This window comes from Antrostomus carolinensis, unplaced genomic scaffold, assembly GCF_000700745.2.
Source record: "Antrostomus carolinensis isolate BGI_N321 unplaced genomic scaffold, ASM70074v2 scaffold28310, whole genome shotgun sequence".
Lineage (NCBI taxonomy): Eukaryota > Metazoa > Chordata > Aves > Caprimulgiformes > Caprimulgidae > Antrostomus > Antrostomus carolinensis.
In genome coordinates, this window is record NW_010288146.1 from 1 (window position 1) to 17,659 (window position 17,659).

Sequence of the window (17,659 nt, forward strand, 5' to 3'; positions counted from 1 at the left end):
ATGATCTCAAAGGTCTTTTCCAATCAACTGATTGTATGATTCTATCTAAGGGCTGGAAATCTTTATGTCAAGATTTCTTTCCACTGTGACACCTCTTTACTTTCATGACTTCCTAGGAAATGTTAAAAAGGGTCCCAAACTGACGTGAAAAGTGACACTTTCCTGTCCCCTTTACATCACTTTCCCACAAAAACTGCTTCTGCGCTCCAAATAAAGTGCCAAGCTTTCCAATTCAGGCTCTCCTCCTGTCAGCCTGGGAGCTGCCTCATTGCTAGCACTGCAAAGGAATTCCCAGGCAAGGGGATGAACGCTTCAGCTGCCTTGCAAGGAAGCAAAGCGTGCAGGGCGGCCACGTGCTGCCCAGCCTAGAGACTTTATCCACCCTTTGCTTTTGGATACAGAGCAGTCACTACAGCAATAGCACCTTGAAATAAAAAAACAATTAAAAATCAATGGATTGGCTGTGGTGCCCCTCAACAACCATTCTTCCTCCTGTCAGGCACCCACTGGAAACTTTGTGTGCCCTGTTTGCAGTGTGGCAGATAAGCAGCTCTCTTTCCTCCAGCTGCCTCCCTCCAGCTAGTTCAGTGAAGGAAAACTGCTTCATCATCAGGACTGCCCATGTTCTGGCTGAAGACAGCTTTGTAGCTGAGACCCTGGACTAAGACTCAACAGCAAACCTCGTAGCTCTTTGATTCCACTACAGCTCATCTCAACATCATTTCAGCCAAGTCACTTGACCTTCGGATGTCTCAGCCCCTCCACTGGGGAGGTGGTACTGGGAAAGCGTTACAAGATTCCCATAACATCTAGGATTTGAGATTCTGCTTCCTTAAGGTGTCAAAGGACTTTGTTGTGTGGCTTCAACTCTACAGTCAGTGAAAAAATATAAAGTAGTAGAGGCAACAGTTGTTCATATCAAAGAAAATTTTGCCCAGCTCTTTATCAGAAAGCACGCAACTTTTTTTTTTTTTTTTAAAGTGTTGAAAAAAGCCAGCAGGACATTTTCTGGGTTCAGCTAACAGATCTTGGCCAATGCTCTGCTTTAACAAAGGACTCTTTAAACGTACTACTCTATTTGCAAAGGAAGTCCAATGAGGTTAGGATCTTCCCTTTACTTTCTGTAAAACAAGTGGAAACAGCTGTGCAATGCCTTCTTCTGTAAGCAGAGCAACAGCAAAGAGGACGACTGAAGGAAACTGCACAGGATCATGACAGGTCCCCCGCCAGCCACGCCACCCTGCTTCCTTTTTACCTCCCAAAAGATGTCATGTTAAATGGGCTTCTCAGCTCCTGTTATTTAAAGAGTGCCTGACAGAACAGGCACAGCTAGATAACATCACTGAGCCACACTGTAAGATGAGGAAAAGGGCCCAAATAGCCTAGATTCCAGGCTCTAGCTTGGTTTCATTTGCAGCTGCTTTCCATTCCTTTTATCTCAGCCTCTGCCCAGAAGTTTAAATAACTGAACTCCAAATGACAGACATGAAGCAGCACAACTCTTATTCTCAGCCTGGACATGCATAAACTCTACAAGAGCTAAAGCACGTGCTAACTCATGAACATCTGCTGCTTTTTCCCCCAAACATGAGCAGATTTCTACACAGCTCCCAGATATGGCAGGGTACTGATGTTTCAGGAGGGGATGTCTCTGCATGTTCCTGACCAGACTTATGAATGACAAAGGGCTTTGCTATTTAGGGTGCCAGAAAGAAACAGCAGCCACCCTAAACAGTTATCTGCCTCACAGGAATGGAAGTAAACTAGAAGATGGTTTCATTTTCTTCATCTTTATAATGACATGAACATATCAGCTCTGTTCTAAACAGGTACAGTGCTCTGGTGCAGTGGTGAAACATAGCCAGCTTCCGCCAATTACGCTGTCACAGTCACTTAAAGAAAGATGAGATCTGCAAAATAGGACACAGTGGGGCTGTTTCATAACCATATCACGCGTGAAGGCAGGGCTTGTTTCCTAAGTAGAGACAGGCTCATTAGCACTAAGCAAAGCCCTGCAAATAATTTTTTAAGCTCATCTCTTTCCTTAGGGGAAACCATCATACACTTTATCCATGCAGACTGTCAAGATCTTAAAGTTGGTCACCAGAACAAGAAGAGTTTACTCCGAGACATACAGGTACACCACCTCCCACTGCTCCCCATCAGAAGGGTTTCTTTCACCGTTGTAGACATTATAGGGAACAGCTCCAGCCTGCACTTACCCAGAATTCCTGCAGTTCTGTTAGGTGACTGATATTTTCAATCTTCTTGATTCTGTTGGTTGCAATGTCCAGCATTGTGAGTTTGTTCTAGACAAGCAAACACAAAACCATTAGATTGGGTTTCCTTTCATCTTCTCTGTCTCACTTTTTTCAGGCCTAGAGTTGGAAATGATCAGAAGCAAAGACACATTATGGCCAGCTGCTAACATGCAGCACAACAACTCTCACTGCCTAAATATAGCAAGGATGACTGTTGTTAATTAAGATGGGTTACTGATCTCCCAGAAACATGTAACAAAAATGAAAGCAATTACTGGCCAGATGGCAACTGCCAGCCAAGGGCTCCTAAAAAGTGAGCTTTCCTCATAGTACATTAAGAAGGGGAATCCATTAAAAATCAGATCATACGTGTCCTCTCGAGCAGCAGAGCTGAACAAACTTTTTGCAGCAAGAAACTCAATAGTTTTAGAAAAAGTTTTTTTTCCTGCCTTGCACACAGCCAACTAAGTTCCAGATTGTGACTGCTCTCTGACAATACCATCTACTGTGGGGCAAGGATGAAAACCCTACAGGCTTCTGTGAAATCAATCCTAACCAGAAGCGTTCACATGGCTCATCTCTCTTAGGCCCACCTCCAGTTGTTGCCCTATGGAAAAGAACTCATGGTTATCTCCAAACTGCTGTCGGAAAGGCGGCAGCAGAGACAGCCAGCTATGGCCATCAGACTTTCCACTGCTGAAGATCAGCCAGGCTGATGCATTAACCAAATCTTGTGTTTCCCCTCCCTCCCCAAGTCATGAAAACAGTTCTACTACAGAAGATCTGGAGGAGCTTCACCCATGCAAGATATTTTAACATAACAAATACTTGGATCTTTGTAGTCTTTTCAAGAGACTCGGGACTCCACATATAACTGGGGCAGCCAAGGAACAAAAACTTCCAGAAAAGCACAGCCACTAATGGGAGCAGCTTAGGGCAGCAATTCCCTCACAGAGTTAGCAAGAGCCTCCTCACATTGTTCTCCAGTCCCTCGATGACTTCGATGCCATTGTGGCTGAGGTACAACTCACGCAAATTCACCAAGCTCTGCAGCCCCTCAATCTTGGTCAGACGGTTGTTCTGAAAGTGGAACAGCGGTTTAAGTTCACTCTAAACAAACCAAAACCCATGTGAGTCACGGGAGAAAAAACATTTCTCTGAAGTATGGATGGGAAAGGGAAACAATCTGCTTGGGTCCACACTGATCTCATGAGCCCAGCTCGTTTGATCTCTGTTACCGATGCATGAGAAGTTCCATGGGAGCCAAAGTTCCTAAGTTTATAAGATTCTGACCCTCCCATCAGAAGTCGTAGCCTGAAAGTTTCCCACCTGGTGTTTTTAGACACAACAGGCCTACACATTCATAGCACTAATTCTGCAGGTCTTTTTAATGGAATGGTCAGAAGGGAAGTTACAGCACTTCAATCCCAACACACTCTGCTGCACTTAATTCTTTAGGTCCTATAAAATAACAATGCATACAGGTTCTACAACATGTATCTTACTAACAGCTGTAAGATATTAGAATGCACTGACATTGTCTTATTGATGAGAAGGAGACTCAATGACATAAATTAGTTGAGCTTCTTTTATTCCACCTTTTAAAAAGGAAAAAACTTTCCATAAGCTCATTAAGGACAGATTTCATTTTGCACACGTTTGTTCACATTTGTTCCCTTTCAGGAAGAAGGTGGTGACACCGAGCCCACTGCCATTATAAAGGCTTCTCTGACTTAACTCATTTGGTATTATTCTAATATATTAGGAAACAGTATTTCAGGAAGGAAATGGGAGATTAACATTCATTTCCTGTTCTCTCTTCCATAAAAATCAAATATTTGTTTTATCATGTTATCAGTATCTGTCAATCTCATTTAGTATGAAAGGATGAAAAAAACCAGCACAGAGAGTATCTCACTTTCTTCCAGTTCTCCCAAACACTGAACACCCACTGACTGAGAAGAGCTTATCATAAATTACAAGGTGGTTCATGTAACAGGGCTGTTCAAAATATTACAGTACGAAGTAGAATCCATACCTGTATACTGAGCACGGTCAAGTTTGTCAGAGCATCCAAGTTCTGGAGCTTGGTGATTTTATTCTTTCCAAGGAAGAGACTGTCAAGATTAGCCAAGGTGTCGATGTTTTCAATTGCCTGCAAAGTGACCAAATGAGACAGCGTTATTACTGTGACGCAAAACTCCAACCTGTAGATGTGGCTGGCACTTTATAGCCTTGATCCACAGAGCAGCACAACTGAGAAGTACAAGCCTGATAATTCCACAACATAGAGGATGCGCATGGTAGGGCCTCCCTTGTGACCCAAGAGCAGAGTAAGCACAGGACTTTGTGCAGTGACAGTGAACCTGTCTTGGTGTTTAGCTGGGATAGAGCTGAGTTTCTGTGCAGCAGCTCGAACAGCGCTGGGGTTTGGGTTCAGCTGGGATTTGTTAGGAGAGAAACGCTGAGAACATCCCCATGTTGGCGTTTGTGTCACTGGGAGTGAAGGACTTTGTGTTTTGTCAGTCTGCAAGTGCAAGATCTAAGGGGGCAATGAGGAATATTGAAATGAATCACCCCAGTTGGCACTGGTCTCTGCCAATGGGCTGTTCCATCTCCTGTCCCCCATGGGCAGGACATTCATGAGGGGCTCTTCCTCTCTTGCTCTCTCTGGCTTTCACTCGGGCTCTCGCTCTTCCAGGATTGTGGTTTCCGTTCGGGATTGTTGCTCCTCCAGGATCGTTATCTGGGAACAGGCTGGGCTTGGTCACTGAGCAACTGCACTGGGTATCACTCATCTGTGATAGTGATATTTTCTTACTATTATTATCATTATCATTTTATGTTTTCTTTTATTTCCATTATTAAATTGTTCTTATCTCACCCTACTGCAGCAGATGAAGAAATGACCAACACTGAGATGTCTTCAGGCATCAGCACGTTATTGAAGCTTTGCACTGCTTATACATCCTTTTTTCCCCCAGCACGCCCCAAGCACGCAGCATTCTTTCACTTTTGATTCGTTACCGCTTATCACACACACGGCAAGCACGTGCCTAAACAACTGACATGATTGGATAATTCCACATGTTCACAAGCCACTCTTTTCCTTCTGACTGGTTACTAATTCTGGCACATAAACAATCTCTTATCTTGTCTCATAACATTCCTTCTTGTTTTTTATCACTTTGTTTTACTTTTCACTCAAGGTCGGGAATTAATTGCTCAAGGCTGAGGCTGCCTGCAGCTTCGGCTCCTAAAGTACCAACACCCTGCCAGTCTCCTTGCCCTTGCACCTCAATTCTCTCCCCTATCCCCTGTGGAGGGCAAGTGAGCAAGCAGCTGGGTTTTGCTGCTAGCCAAATGCTAGTCAAGTGAAACCACCACAGATATCGGCCCGTGTGACAGCTGGCTTGTGGGACTACTATTCATTCATTTTCAGCAAGCGTCATGTCACTTTGTCCTCGTTATTGCCTCCACTGTCCAGGCAGCAAAAGGAGAGAATGAAAAGGTTCAGGGAACACCAAAACTGACATTCCCTGAGCCATGAGGTATATCCAGGGCAGGAGATACTCACTGTGAAGCGAGAAAAATCTGTCACTAGTGAATGGAAAGAGAATCTGGGAGGAGAAAATACAATTTGCAGATTTAGTCCTGACCATCACTGGCTGCACAGCACTGTCAGAGGTGAGCTGTTTAGCTTCTCTGCAGAACAGTTTCTCTGTCATAAGCAAGGTTAACTGTCTCATAAGCGTACATGTTAATACATTTAATTACTGGCTATAAATTCATGCTAGTGGCAGAAAATATACATATCAACTTAAATGATGTACATGTTTTAAATATATATGCTACTGGCAGAACATATACACTATACCAGTTTAAGTCCTGAGCTCAGCCTTCGGTGGGAGAAAATAAGCATCTCTGTGAGGCATCAAGGAGAGCCATGTTCTTTATTTACAAAGGACAAGGCACCAGAAAGCATGAACAGAAGAGAGAAAAAAGGGCAAGAAAAGGGGAAAAAGGGTGGGCTTAGAAAAGGCTCCTGTAAACAGAAGGAAAGAAAATACCATGTTTTTTCACAGGTGAAAGCCTCTTAATTTAAAAAAGGTGTTAAAAGGAACAAGAATTTTAAAAACAGACTTCAGCTCACAGAACAGTAATAAGGATATAGATACACACACAGCTGTACAGCTGTGCTCAAGTACCTTGTGACATCTCAGCTTTTCCACACTGCTCTTGCTGGTAGTGTTTCAGAGACTAGTAGCGCTGGTGAGGGAGGCCACTGAGATTAGTCTTAAGTTACTCTGTGTGTGTCCATGTGCACATTTATCTGTGCATGTATAACGGGAGGAAGATGGACACAAACATACACACTATGAATTTATAGATATACTGCAGAAAGGAAAGAAGCTTTTCAACCTCCATCCCACAAATAACAACAAATTCAACTTGAGGTGTTTGTCAGCTGAGATTTGGATTCATCCTCCTTCTAGCCTATGGACTTACCCCTATTTTGACCATGCAAGAAAATGAGGGATTTGTTGATCATTGGTAGCTCCCCCAGCCCTGAGGAGGAAATACTTGTGACTGAGGATGCTGAGAAGAAACAGTCAGGGAAAAAAAATAGATACATAAAGCTGTAAAAAAAGCCACACTTAAGTGAGTATAAAACAGATGGACATGAGGGGAAAAACCTAAGGAACAAATAAAGAAGTGTTTGCTGTGTAGTTGCCTCAGTTCAATTTTGGAAAAAAAGCAGGAAATGCATCAGCTCAAGCATGAAGTTCTGCTTCCCCACCTCTCAAACAAAAGAAACGGGACTACAAGCGCTTCGAAAGTCAGGACGGACTCCAGGGTAAGTGCACTCCGAAAGGCCAGAGTGTGCAGCAAAGTGAGTAAGCCAGCATTACTGCACAGGTTTATTGCAACAGGGGTGAGTATATCCAGCACCTCAGAGCAAGAACACTGCCTGAACAGACAGTCCGTAGGCGTTTACCCTAAAGAGTTAAGGATATCCCTGCCTGTAAAGCATGCAGCCAGGCCACCCTACCAACAGAAAACTGTTCAAAGAGTTCCAGCTGTCCCCAAATAACGGGAGAAGTATTTCTTCATGCCCAGCCTAGGCACAGGTTACTCACTCCAGTAAAGAAATTAGAAGCATAGAGCAGTGCTGTTTGAAGAAGCTACAACAGAATTAATAGATAAACAGAAAAAATATTGAAAATAAAGTCATTTAAGAAACCTGTGTTACCCATAGAGTGATCATAGAATCGTTTGGTTGGAAAAGACCTTTGAGATCATTGAGTCCAACCGTACCTGTCCACTACTAAACCATATCTCTGAGCACCTCATCTACCTGTCTCTTAAATACCTTCAGGAATGGGGACTCAAAGTCCCCATCCCTGAAGGTGACTGGAGTTATCACCATCACCCCTGGTAATAACTTCTGGTTTTGGTTGTTTTGTTAATATGCTGAGAATTAACTGAGAAAACACATACATCTAACCTAATTGTTTAAAACATTATTTGGTTCAGCGTTGGTGGCAATGTGTCACCTAAGTATCAATTCAGAAATCTAGCTGGATTTTTTTTTTTAGCAGAAGGCACTGCAGTTTAGATATGGAATACAGTACAGGTTTGCTTAACCCAGCTTTTGAAATGTAAGGATCAGTGTGCTTAGCCTGTTATGTTTCTGAATAAAGAAAAGGGTCGCTCTAACTCGTGTTCCCCCAACCTATGCAAATTCCATGGTTCCTAATACACTCATCTGATCTGGCTGACGTTCTCACGCTCTAGATTTTTCCCCTCCCTAAGTATTTCCAGTATTTCCATCTACATTTCCAAAGTGGAAATCCCTTCGGATGGAAGTCAGTCCAGTTTAGCTTCAGGAGCAAAATAAATTTTTTCCAGTTTGTAAAAGCAGCACTCATTTCTGCCTCAAAAGGCTGTTTATAATAGCTGAAGTTTCCCTCTTTTCTAGAAAGAGAAGTGTGCTTCCACAAGGCTTGAAACACAGAGGACAGTTGTTTTCCTAATTTGCTCTTTCAGCATAACAAGTACTTTGTCAGAGATTGTAAATGGGGAGCATCAACTTAGACAATTTTCAGACTGGAATGCACTCATCTGTTCCAGGTATTTTCTAAAGTGTATATAATCGAAAAAGCTTCTAAAAATTAATAGTTTACTTTGCACGTTTCAAGCCTTTTGTGTCATCTGTTTCACCAGTTCTCTTACAAATTGGGCAAAATGCAAAAAAGCATACCTTAAGGACAGGAGAGACTACTCAGAACTGCTTCCCTTTAAGTGGCACAGATTTTAAATCACTTAAATTGAAAAAGTCACAAACTGCACAATAATAAAAAAAAAAATAATCAGCACTATAGTACCGGTTTTTGAGGCATTTTGGAGCAAAGCCTCAAGAAAATCTTTTTCCTGAGTGAGGCTGACTGACACAGCAGGATATCAATTACCCATACACATCCAACTAGAATTAAATTTGCATTCAATAGGTTTTATCAACGCAGTGCCAGCCTCTAGGAAGGTAAGAGAAAACAGTAATTGCTAGCTTTGATAAGCTTGGTTTTCTAGCAGGAGGAAACCGTCATCTGCAAAAGGCACCACACAGAGGATGCATCAGTTCACTAAAGAGAGAAATTCATAAACAGTAATTTAGTAGCCAGGCACTACATGCATACATAATTAAAGGACTCAGCATGTGCAGCAATAAGCAATTGCACATTAAATAACTAACAATAAAAAGAACAAAATTGCAAGTAAAAGCCAATGAAGTGCACTTTCAGAAAAGGCTAATACCAAGCTAAAGAGCTCAAGGCTTCCCAGCTAACATCTTGTAGAGCAAGCCTACCCGAATTCGATTGGAGCCCAACTCTAACATCTGTAGCATCTGCAAGTTGCTCAAATTCTCAATTTTGCTGAGTTTGTTGTTGACAAGGAAGAGTTTTTTAAGTTGGGTAAGCCGATCTAGTCCTTCAATGTGTCGCAGAACGTTAAAGGAGATGTCCAGGATCCTGAAGTAAAACAAAACAAAGGTCTCTTCAGTCCAGCAGTTATGGATTATTCTGGAAGAAGCACTTGTAAATTGGTGGGGAACCTCCCTGACTGCAGGGATCAAGCACTTTGCTAGGTCTCTCAAAGCTGAAGTCCTAAGTGTCATTTCTTTTTATCAGAAATTACAACAAATATAATTTTCAAAATACTTCTATAGTGTGTCAGTGGAAAAAAAAAAAAAAAAATAATAACCTGTCACATGCAGAAGAGAGCCATTATTTTGCCCAGCTGTGAAGCTGCCACTGGGGGAGGAAGCCAGTCGTTAGTACTGCACATTCCTTGAGAAAGGCACATGCCTACAAGATCCACGTCTGACAGGAAAATGCCAAGGCCTCCCATAAGCACGAAGCAGTTGTGACTGAGGGAAGTAGACCAGTCCTCCTCGCCACAGTGGGAACAGTTCTGTAACGCATCTCCAGAGCGATCATAGACAAGTGCCAGAAACTGATGGGAAGAGCCCTACTCCTTCCCTAACACACTCCAAAAAAAGTCCTAATCTCATCTGAAATCTCGTCATCCTTTGCAGCAATAAAAACCCGTTATACAGAGCTCTTCTTGCCAAGAGGAAGGGGTGCCTGAGCGCTTCCATGCCTGCAGTCACCTTATAATTCTCACTACCTTATACAGCACGTTTCATTTTCAGATGATTGTTCCTAGTAAGCTTCAGGATAATGAAACTAGTTTACTGCACAGGTTAAATAACAACGGAGAACAGATATTATCCTTCACAGAGCACCCAAATGAATCATGAGAAAGGCCCGGGTAATAAATACAGGAGTAAGTACAGCATGAGTAACTCGGCGAGGGGCAAACCACCCTCAGCCTAATCCTGGTGATTCCCCTGGACTCACTCAAGTTCCACCAGAGACTCCAAGTTCTCGATCTTCCGAATTTGATTGTCATAGAGATCCAGTTCCCGCAAGGTCTGCAACTGCTCCAGGTTCTCAATGCGCTTAATCAAATTCTGACGGAGACACAGAGTCTAATAGTTGGGAAAAAGTTTAAAAACAAACAGGAAAACGGACACGAATCATGACATGTAATGCCTGCTGGCATACAGACAACAAGGTGGAGGGGTTTTTTCCCCCCATTAAGTTTTGTTGGGGATTTGTTTTGTTTTAAAATATAATCTTTTCTTTTATTTCAACTCTACAGAAGGAAATCTTTTTACCACAAAGACGGTCAGACACTTTTACAACACACCAGAGAGGCTACGTAATAGCCTTGGAAACACTCAAGAGCTTGACTGGAGAAGGCCTTAAGCAGCATGCTCTAACTGGACCCACTTTGAGCAGGGGTACTACATACCTCCAGAGGTCCTTTCCAAGCTACATTATTCTCTGTCAAGCCTGCTGTGCAAGTACAGAATGTATCTCTTTGGATGAGCCCTGGCGCATTCTCTCTCAGCCACTTCTAAAACCAACTTGCAAAATCCCAGGATTTTTATTACTACTTGACAAACACGACCTCCTTCAGTTAAACATGAAGCGAACTAATCAGGATCTCAGTCAAGAGACTGCTGTTATCTGCCCTCTCATAGGTCAGAAATGCAAAATCTCCAGTTCAAAAAGGCATTCTCTGTTCCTTAGGACTCTTACCTTCACTTTCTTGAGCACCTCAAATCCTTCAATCTTCCCAATTCGGAAGTGATTCAAGTCAACATCCTGAAAAAGAAATGGCAAGATCCAGCAGTTGTTTCAAAACACTTTTCAAAGACCAACCTGGCACTTTGTTCTAAGGAAAATTATAGCCTTAAAATGTGTAGCTCATTAAAACTTCCCTTCAAAGAGCTTGTGAAAATTGGGTTTGGCACGTGATTTTACCACCACAGGTGAAACACATGGCCTAAGCTAGTCAACTGCAAACACAGCATCTGCAAAAAGGCAACAGCTCTTTCCTGAGTCCAAGCATTGTTTCACCAAAATTAGAAATCTTTTGCAGTAAATTCTGAATTTCCTGAGACAGACAAATTCTGCTGTCTATCATGAATAAAGCATTGCATAAAACTCTCTTACCCACTTTGCTAGGGCTTAACCGGAACACACCCTGCTATTTCCACTTCCAGGCCTCATAGGAACAGGAATCATTGAAAATTCAAATAATCTGATGGTTCTGTGAACATTAACTCTGCACTGGCAATCAGCTGTCCAGCCCCAGATGTTCCAGTTTAGCAGGTCAGTCAATCAAAAAGAAATGGAGCACTTCACCACCCACGCTCAAAAACTCTCCAGCTAACAGGCTCTTGAGGCTGCCAATGTCAAGGCACAGGGCTGGTTGAGTAGCTGTGCCCATTAAAAATCATCAGCAACCAGTTCATTAAAGATATTCTCATAAAAGCTTGTAGCTTGTCAATAGTGCCTGCAGCACAGCCCCATTTTCAGTGCCTCCATGCTTCATTTAAAATTCTTAATTACTAACAAAACGTTTCAGCTAATGATCAAGAATACAACATCTCTATTTCTAGTCTAAAGGTGCTGAATTAATTCCCAGGAAGATCATAGTAGCCAGCACCTTCAGAAGAATTAGGTCTTTTAACCAGGTTTCAATACTTGCCTTTGCCTACCTTTTATTCCCACTGTATGAAGCCCATGAGGACAAAAATCTACCTTTACCTCAGCTTCTGGGTCCAGGTTAATTGTCTCCATGTCCACTGGTGTCTCTGCTTCTCCTGCAGGAAAAGCAAATATATTAGAAACTTCTGCTCCCTGACAGCTAAAGGCAAGATATCAACGGCTAACACCCGGGGAGACAGAGGGAGCAAACGCTCCTCAGAAGAAGAAACACACGAGATGCACAGTTCGGATATTCTGCTGCATTAAAAATACACTTCACCTGTTTGGCTTTCATTGAGACAGCCAATAATGAAAAAAGCTTTCACAGAATCATAGAATCACAGGATGGTTTGGATTGGAAGGGACCTTAAAGCTCACCCAGTTCCAACCCCCCCTGTCATCAGCAGGGACACCTTCCACTAGACCAGGTTGATCAAAGCCTCATCCAACCTGGCCTTCAACACTTCCAGGGAGGAGCAGCCACAGCTTCTCCGGGCAATAACTATTCTTAACAATAGAATTTCATGCCTAGATGCAAAAGACGGAATCAGAGAATCACTGAAGTTGGAAAAGACCTTTAAGATCAAGCCCAACTGTCAACCCAACACCACCACGCCCACTGCGCCATGTCCTTAAGGGCCATATCTACACGACTCTTCAATCCCTCCAGGGATGGGGACTCCACCACTGCCCTGGGCAACCCCTGCCAATGCCTCAGAACCCTTTCTGCAAAGAAATTCTTCCTCACATCCAATCTCAACTGCCCTTGGAGCAACTTGAGGCCATTTCTTCTTGTCCTGTCACTTGGTCCTTGGTTGAACAGACCCACCCTCACCTCTCTGCACCCTCCTTTCAGGGAGCTGGAGAGAGCCAGAAGGTCTCCCCTCGGCCTCCTTTTCTCCAGGATCAACAACCCCAGTTCCCTCAGCCGTGAACTCATCACACTTGTGCTCCAGACCCTTCCCCAGCTCCGTTGCCCTTCTGTGGACACACAAAAGACCGGCACCTCCGCCAGCCTGCCTGTGCAGCTGCTGGATAACGCTGGCTTAAGCATTAAATCTGGGCTGGATTCCTTTTCTCCACACTTAGGACCATCATCCCTCTGAAGATACACCATCCAAAGTGTCTAAGCTTATCCGACAACCTAATGCAACATGGCCAAGAAGAAATCTAAACTATCTAGTGATAGTGCCAGGAATTACCAAGCACGTCAGCAATCCCATCTTTCAGCTTTTCTTTCATAAATACTGCCAGTTTATGTCAATGTTGTGCACACTTTTGCATGGATCTCCCTTTTTTTTGGTCTGACTGAACTCACTAGCAGGCTAGAAACCACTGTTTCTCACACTGTATACATTTCCTTGGGAAATGCCTATATAGCTCTGGAAGACAGCCCAACATTTGCTGTGCTTCTATCACAGCACAAGAGGGAATGAAGTTTCCTGGATAAATTCATGCTAAATAATTCATACCCACTCCCCATTTGTTGAAGATGGAGTGCTGTTGTATTAATTTCCAAAGAAAGTCTAATTTGACTTTGCAAAACAGACATACAACACGCAACCCCTTTCCACTTCACACATGTAGCTTCTGTCTATACTACCAAAAACCCAAGAAACCTTAATTCCAGCCAAATCCCAGGAGTGTTAACTCCTGCAGTACTGCATGCAGGTTTGTTCCATTAAGCCAGAAGTAAGGACTATTTTTACAGCCCAGCATGGTCATAACTGCCTTGTAAGCGCAAAATGTCCCCTATACTTAACGAGTGCTTTTCCTACTGATGCTTGGCACTGTCAGTAGTACTGTCAGGATGAACAGTACAAGTGTTACAACTTTTAATACTGCCATCAAACCATCATTTACCTTGCTGTACTTGGGCTGCTGCTCTTGCCTGGGCATTCAAACAGGAAAGAGTAGTAACTGAACTGACTCAAGGAAGTTAAGACTGAAAAGCAATCCTCTGTCCTTCATCTTTTAATATTCTTTATAGCAGAAATTATATTTCGGGGACACAAAATGAGCCAGTAGGCTTGGTGACATTGAATGGCAGTACAGAAATGCCACCAAAGCTGACATGCACACATATGCCTGTGTTTTAGCAGTGGGTAACACTCAAATTTTCTTCTTTTTTTTCCAGATCAGGAGCTGTGCAGGGGAGTGCAATATCCTACCCTGCTACCACCAAGGCTGCACGTCTTTGACCTATTTCTAGGGTGCAAAGGGCTGCCAGCACAAAGTGCTCCACACCAAACAAGCACCCTAGCTGAATTTGCAGCCAACAGGAACACAGCCCAAGTTTGGAACAACAGTTATTTAAGATATCACATTAAAAAAAAAAATCCATTTCCCTTGTATTAAGTTGTACTAGCAATAAGTTAGTACTCATGGTGAAGGAACTTCTCCTTTTGAGACTTTAAAGTTGTCAAACAGTAAAGCCAGTTATGCACTCAGTAAAAAAAAAATCTTCAACCAAAAAAAAATTTCAAGTAAAAAAACCCCCAACTTATTTGACCTTGTTTAGCTGGCAGGCTTCTCTATAAAATGACATGTTTCATCACAGCACCCATTACAGACCATTCACACACACTTGGTTTTGGCAATGTGTGAAATACTCTGTTCCAGGATCTGTCAAAGGGTAGCTCCTCGTATTTTTGCCATACGGCTTAGAGTGACCAGTCCTAGTAGAGTCAGTACGGGGAGAAAAGCACTCAAGTCCAGAGGCACAAACACAAATCACACAGGATACATGTACTGAATTCACTGAAAAACTGAACACAGAGGCACTGGCATTTATCTAATAAGGTCAACTTTCATAGAATTTATGTACTGTGTATAAACACTACCTATATAGCAGGCTGAGACACATATAGTGATAACACTGATAAATCAGCATTGGTACAAGGATGTTACAGTACATTTTCTCTCAAACAAGAAGCAAAAATGGTTCTAGCAATTTTACAGTCCTATCTATTGTTAACTAACATTTTATTTATGAACCAAGTGGACATAAAACACTCTAAACTGACCCTTCTACAGTCATTTTACAAACAGAACTGCAATTGCACTTGCAGGCAGTCAGTATGCAAATAGTGCTTTAGCGCACAGTTTTTAATGCAGCAGGTTTCTCAAGGGGAGAAAAAACATTGCTCTGGCAGTCAAGTTACTTAAGAGAATTTTTGTGTAATCCATGCCTGCGAGCTACACAGCTTTGCAGATGTAGGAAAAAAATACGACATTCAGGAAACCCAAATTCCGCAGTACGGAACAGGAGTTACTGAGTTATGTAAGTTCACTGTACCACAAGCATTTCAAGCAACTAGAAGCCTAACTACACTTTTTAACTGCATATGCATGGAAAAATAGTATAAATAGCAAAGTTATAAGCTTTCTAAACAGAGGCACTACTCCTCAGATAATTAGCTAAATGATACATCTGAAATTTCAGCTGCTTGAGCTCTTTCTATTTATGATCATCTGTGAAAAAATGTGGAACACTCTTCATTTCCCTTTCAGCTGAGAAATTCAGAAGCTAGCTTCGGAAACTAACTCAAATGTTCCAAAATTATTCCTCTGCTTGGTTTCTGCCCTAAGAAAAGTTTTCTGAATCCCAGCACTTTGGAAGAAGTAGCCACAATCAAGTCATGACATTAAGTAGTATCCAATGTAATTCAGCGACCAATTAAGAATGTGTTTTTCCTGCTGTCACTGGCATAAATATACAGCACTTGAAGTATTTTCTCTAATATTGTAATTCCCAGGGGAACAATGTACAAAACATCACCTCAAATGCACAGCTAAGTTAGGTCAGCTGAAGGAACACTCAGTGTTCCACGCACGCAAAGAAAAACTGTGACCAACTGATCCGCCCGGCTGTGTCGATCACACAGTGCTTGGGAAGTACAATTTACAAGGTGCACTCTTACACTTTTATAGACATCACCACAACATTTTTTAATTAATACATAGGGGTTCTTTTAATGATCAACAATGAATTCTACCTAGATAGAATTCATTTATTGTTAGGAGATGAGATTTAAAATTCTCACAATAGCCATCTAGTTTGGAAAATACTTTTTTTTTAAGATGAGGAGGGATCCGCAGTCAAAGAGGATTAAAATTTGCTGCAGAAATTTTGCTGCTATTATTTCACTTCCGTTTCCAGACCAATAACATAAACATAAACTTCTCTAGCAAAAGGATGCTATTACACCTCAGATTGTTAGCTAGCACCAAAAGCCCAGATCATATTGCCATACAGAAATATCTTCAGAAATGCAACTGCTCTGACAAATTCCATGCAAGCCAGGGAAAAGCAAACCCTTCCATCAAACACACAGGCTTCAAAAAGCAACATTTCTACTCAATGTTCTAATACAAACAGTAGCAAAAGTTTAAAATCCAGAGGATTCACACAGATACAATATTGACCTTCCTTCAGTCTATCTAGAAATAGTTATCTTTGCCTTCCACAGAAACCTGGCAACTCTTTAGGTAAAGAACTACCTACATTAAAGCAGAATTATGAAAAGCTGTTTCTGTTTATTTCTAACGAACATTTCCAGCATCCTTCCACAGAAAGTTACTGTGTTTCCACAGAAACAAAGTATGAAGAAAGTTGTTTTGCATTTCAGTGTGAAAGATTTCAAACAGAAGTGTGAATGGATAAATAAATAAGAAAAAAAACAAAGGTCTAATATCAGTGGTTCCATAAAAAGCAGGCAACTTTATTTTTAACAATGATAACACTATCATTTATTTATTTTTAAAGAAGACTGCTCAAAGGGCAGATTCACATTGTTAACTAACATTGATACAACCATCACATAGCGACAAGAAACGCAAGGGACTGATACACATATGCTACTGGTAAAGACGACACATCCGTTTCGGTTGGCAAGGTACCTGTGGAGTTCTCACCATTCTGCTCATCTCTCAGGCTCTGCTGACTGAGGTCTGTTACTAAGCGAACTGTTTGCTTCTTCCCTTCTTCATCTCCCGACTCCTCTGATTCAATCCGCTTATCAACTGCGTAAGATACACAATAGCAGAATTAGGCTATTTTCAGCAGTGGGGTGGGAGGAAGAAGTAGCAAGCAGATATAATAACCAGGATTCACATATACCACTATGCAGTTAGTAGAAATCCTAAGTTAACTAAATGAAAGGTTTAGTCTTAAATAAAAGGCCTCTTACCCCTTGTTTCTACTTTGATTTTGGATGCACTTTTTCCTCCCATCACATCTTCCTAAAACCAACAATCTGGGAAGAAGACTGGAGGAAAAAGGAAATTTCTTAGATCAATGAAGTGCAATTCCAAAGACTACGGAGATGGAACTAGAACTATTACATTTGAAAATATTTTAGAAAGAGATCAGTATCATGTACAATAGTACCAATGACACAAAGAAGTGAAGGCATTGAAAAAAAAAAAAAAAATCCCTACAGATTAAAGCAACTGTCTCCCCAGCACAGCCTGTGAGATCCCTTCACTGTTGCCCCAGCCACAGCTCTGGTGGCCACGCTGGCCCTGGAGACCTGAAGCTCCTCTCGTTTCATGGGGTGACTGAGGAAAAGCAACGCCATGCCAGTGGATTTCTTTCTCATTATCGTTATTTTTTACAGCACGGTCATCTCCACAAACCTACTTCTTCCACCTCTCGCGCGTGGAGGCCCCGGGGAGGGAGGAGGCATCAGGCCGTGCCCCAGGTAATACCAGCCCCCCCAGCCAGGTCCTGTCCCACCCGGGCAGGCGCCCTCAGGGTGGACACCCGCGGGC

The 17,659-nt window shown here is 42.3% G+C and overlaps 1 protein-coding gene across 1 annotated transcript; it reads right to left on the bottom strand.

Annotated features, from left to right (window-relative positions):
* Positions 1–2,222: 2,222 nt before the first annotated feature.
* PPP1R7 (protein phosphatase 1 regulatory subunit 7) lies at positions 2,223–17,155 on the bottom strand (the record flags this gene model as incomplete). The annotated part of the gene is made up of 9 exons (XM_010165680.1): positions 17,077–17,155; positions 16,802–16,909; positions 11,945–12,000; positions 10,931–10,996; positions 10,184–10,314; positions 9,130–9,292; positions 4,300–4,416; positions 3,237–3,341; positions 2,223–2,309 (listed from the first exon to the last, which is right to left on the bottom strand). Coding segments are annotated over exons 1-9 (876 nt in total), but the record flags the coding sequence as incomplete, so codon positions are not given.
* Positions 17,156–17,659: the final 504 nt, after the last annotated feature.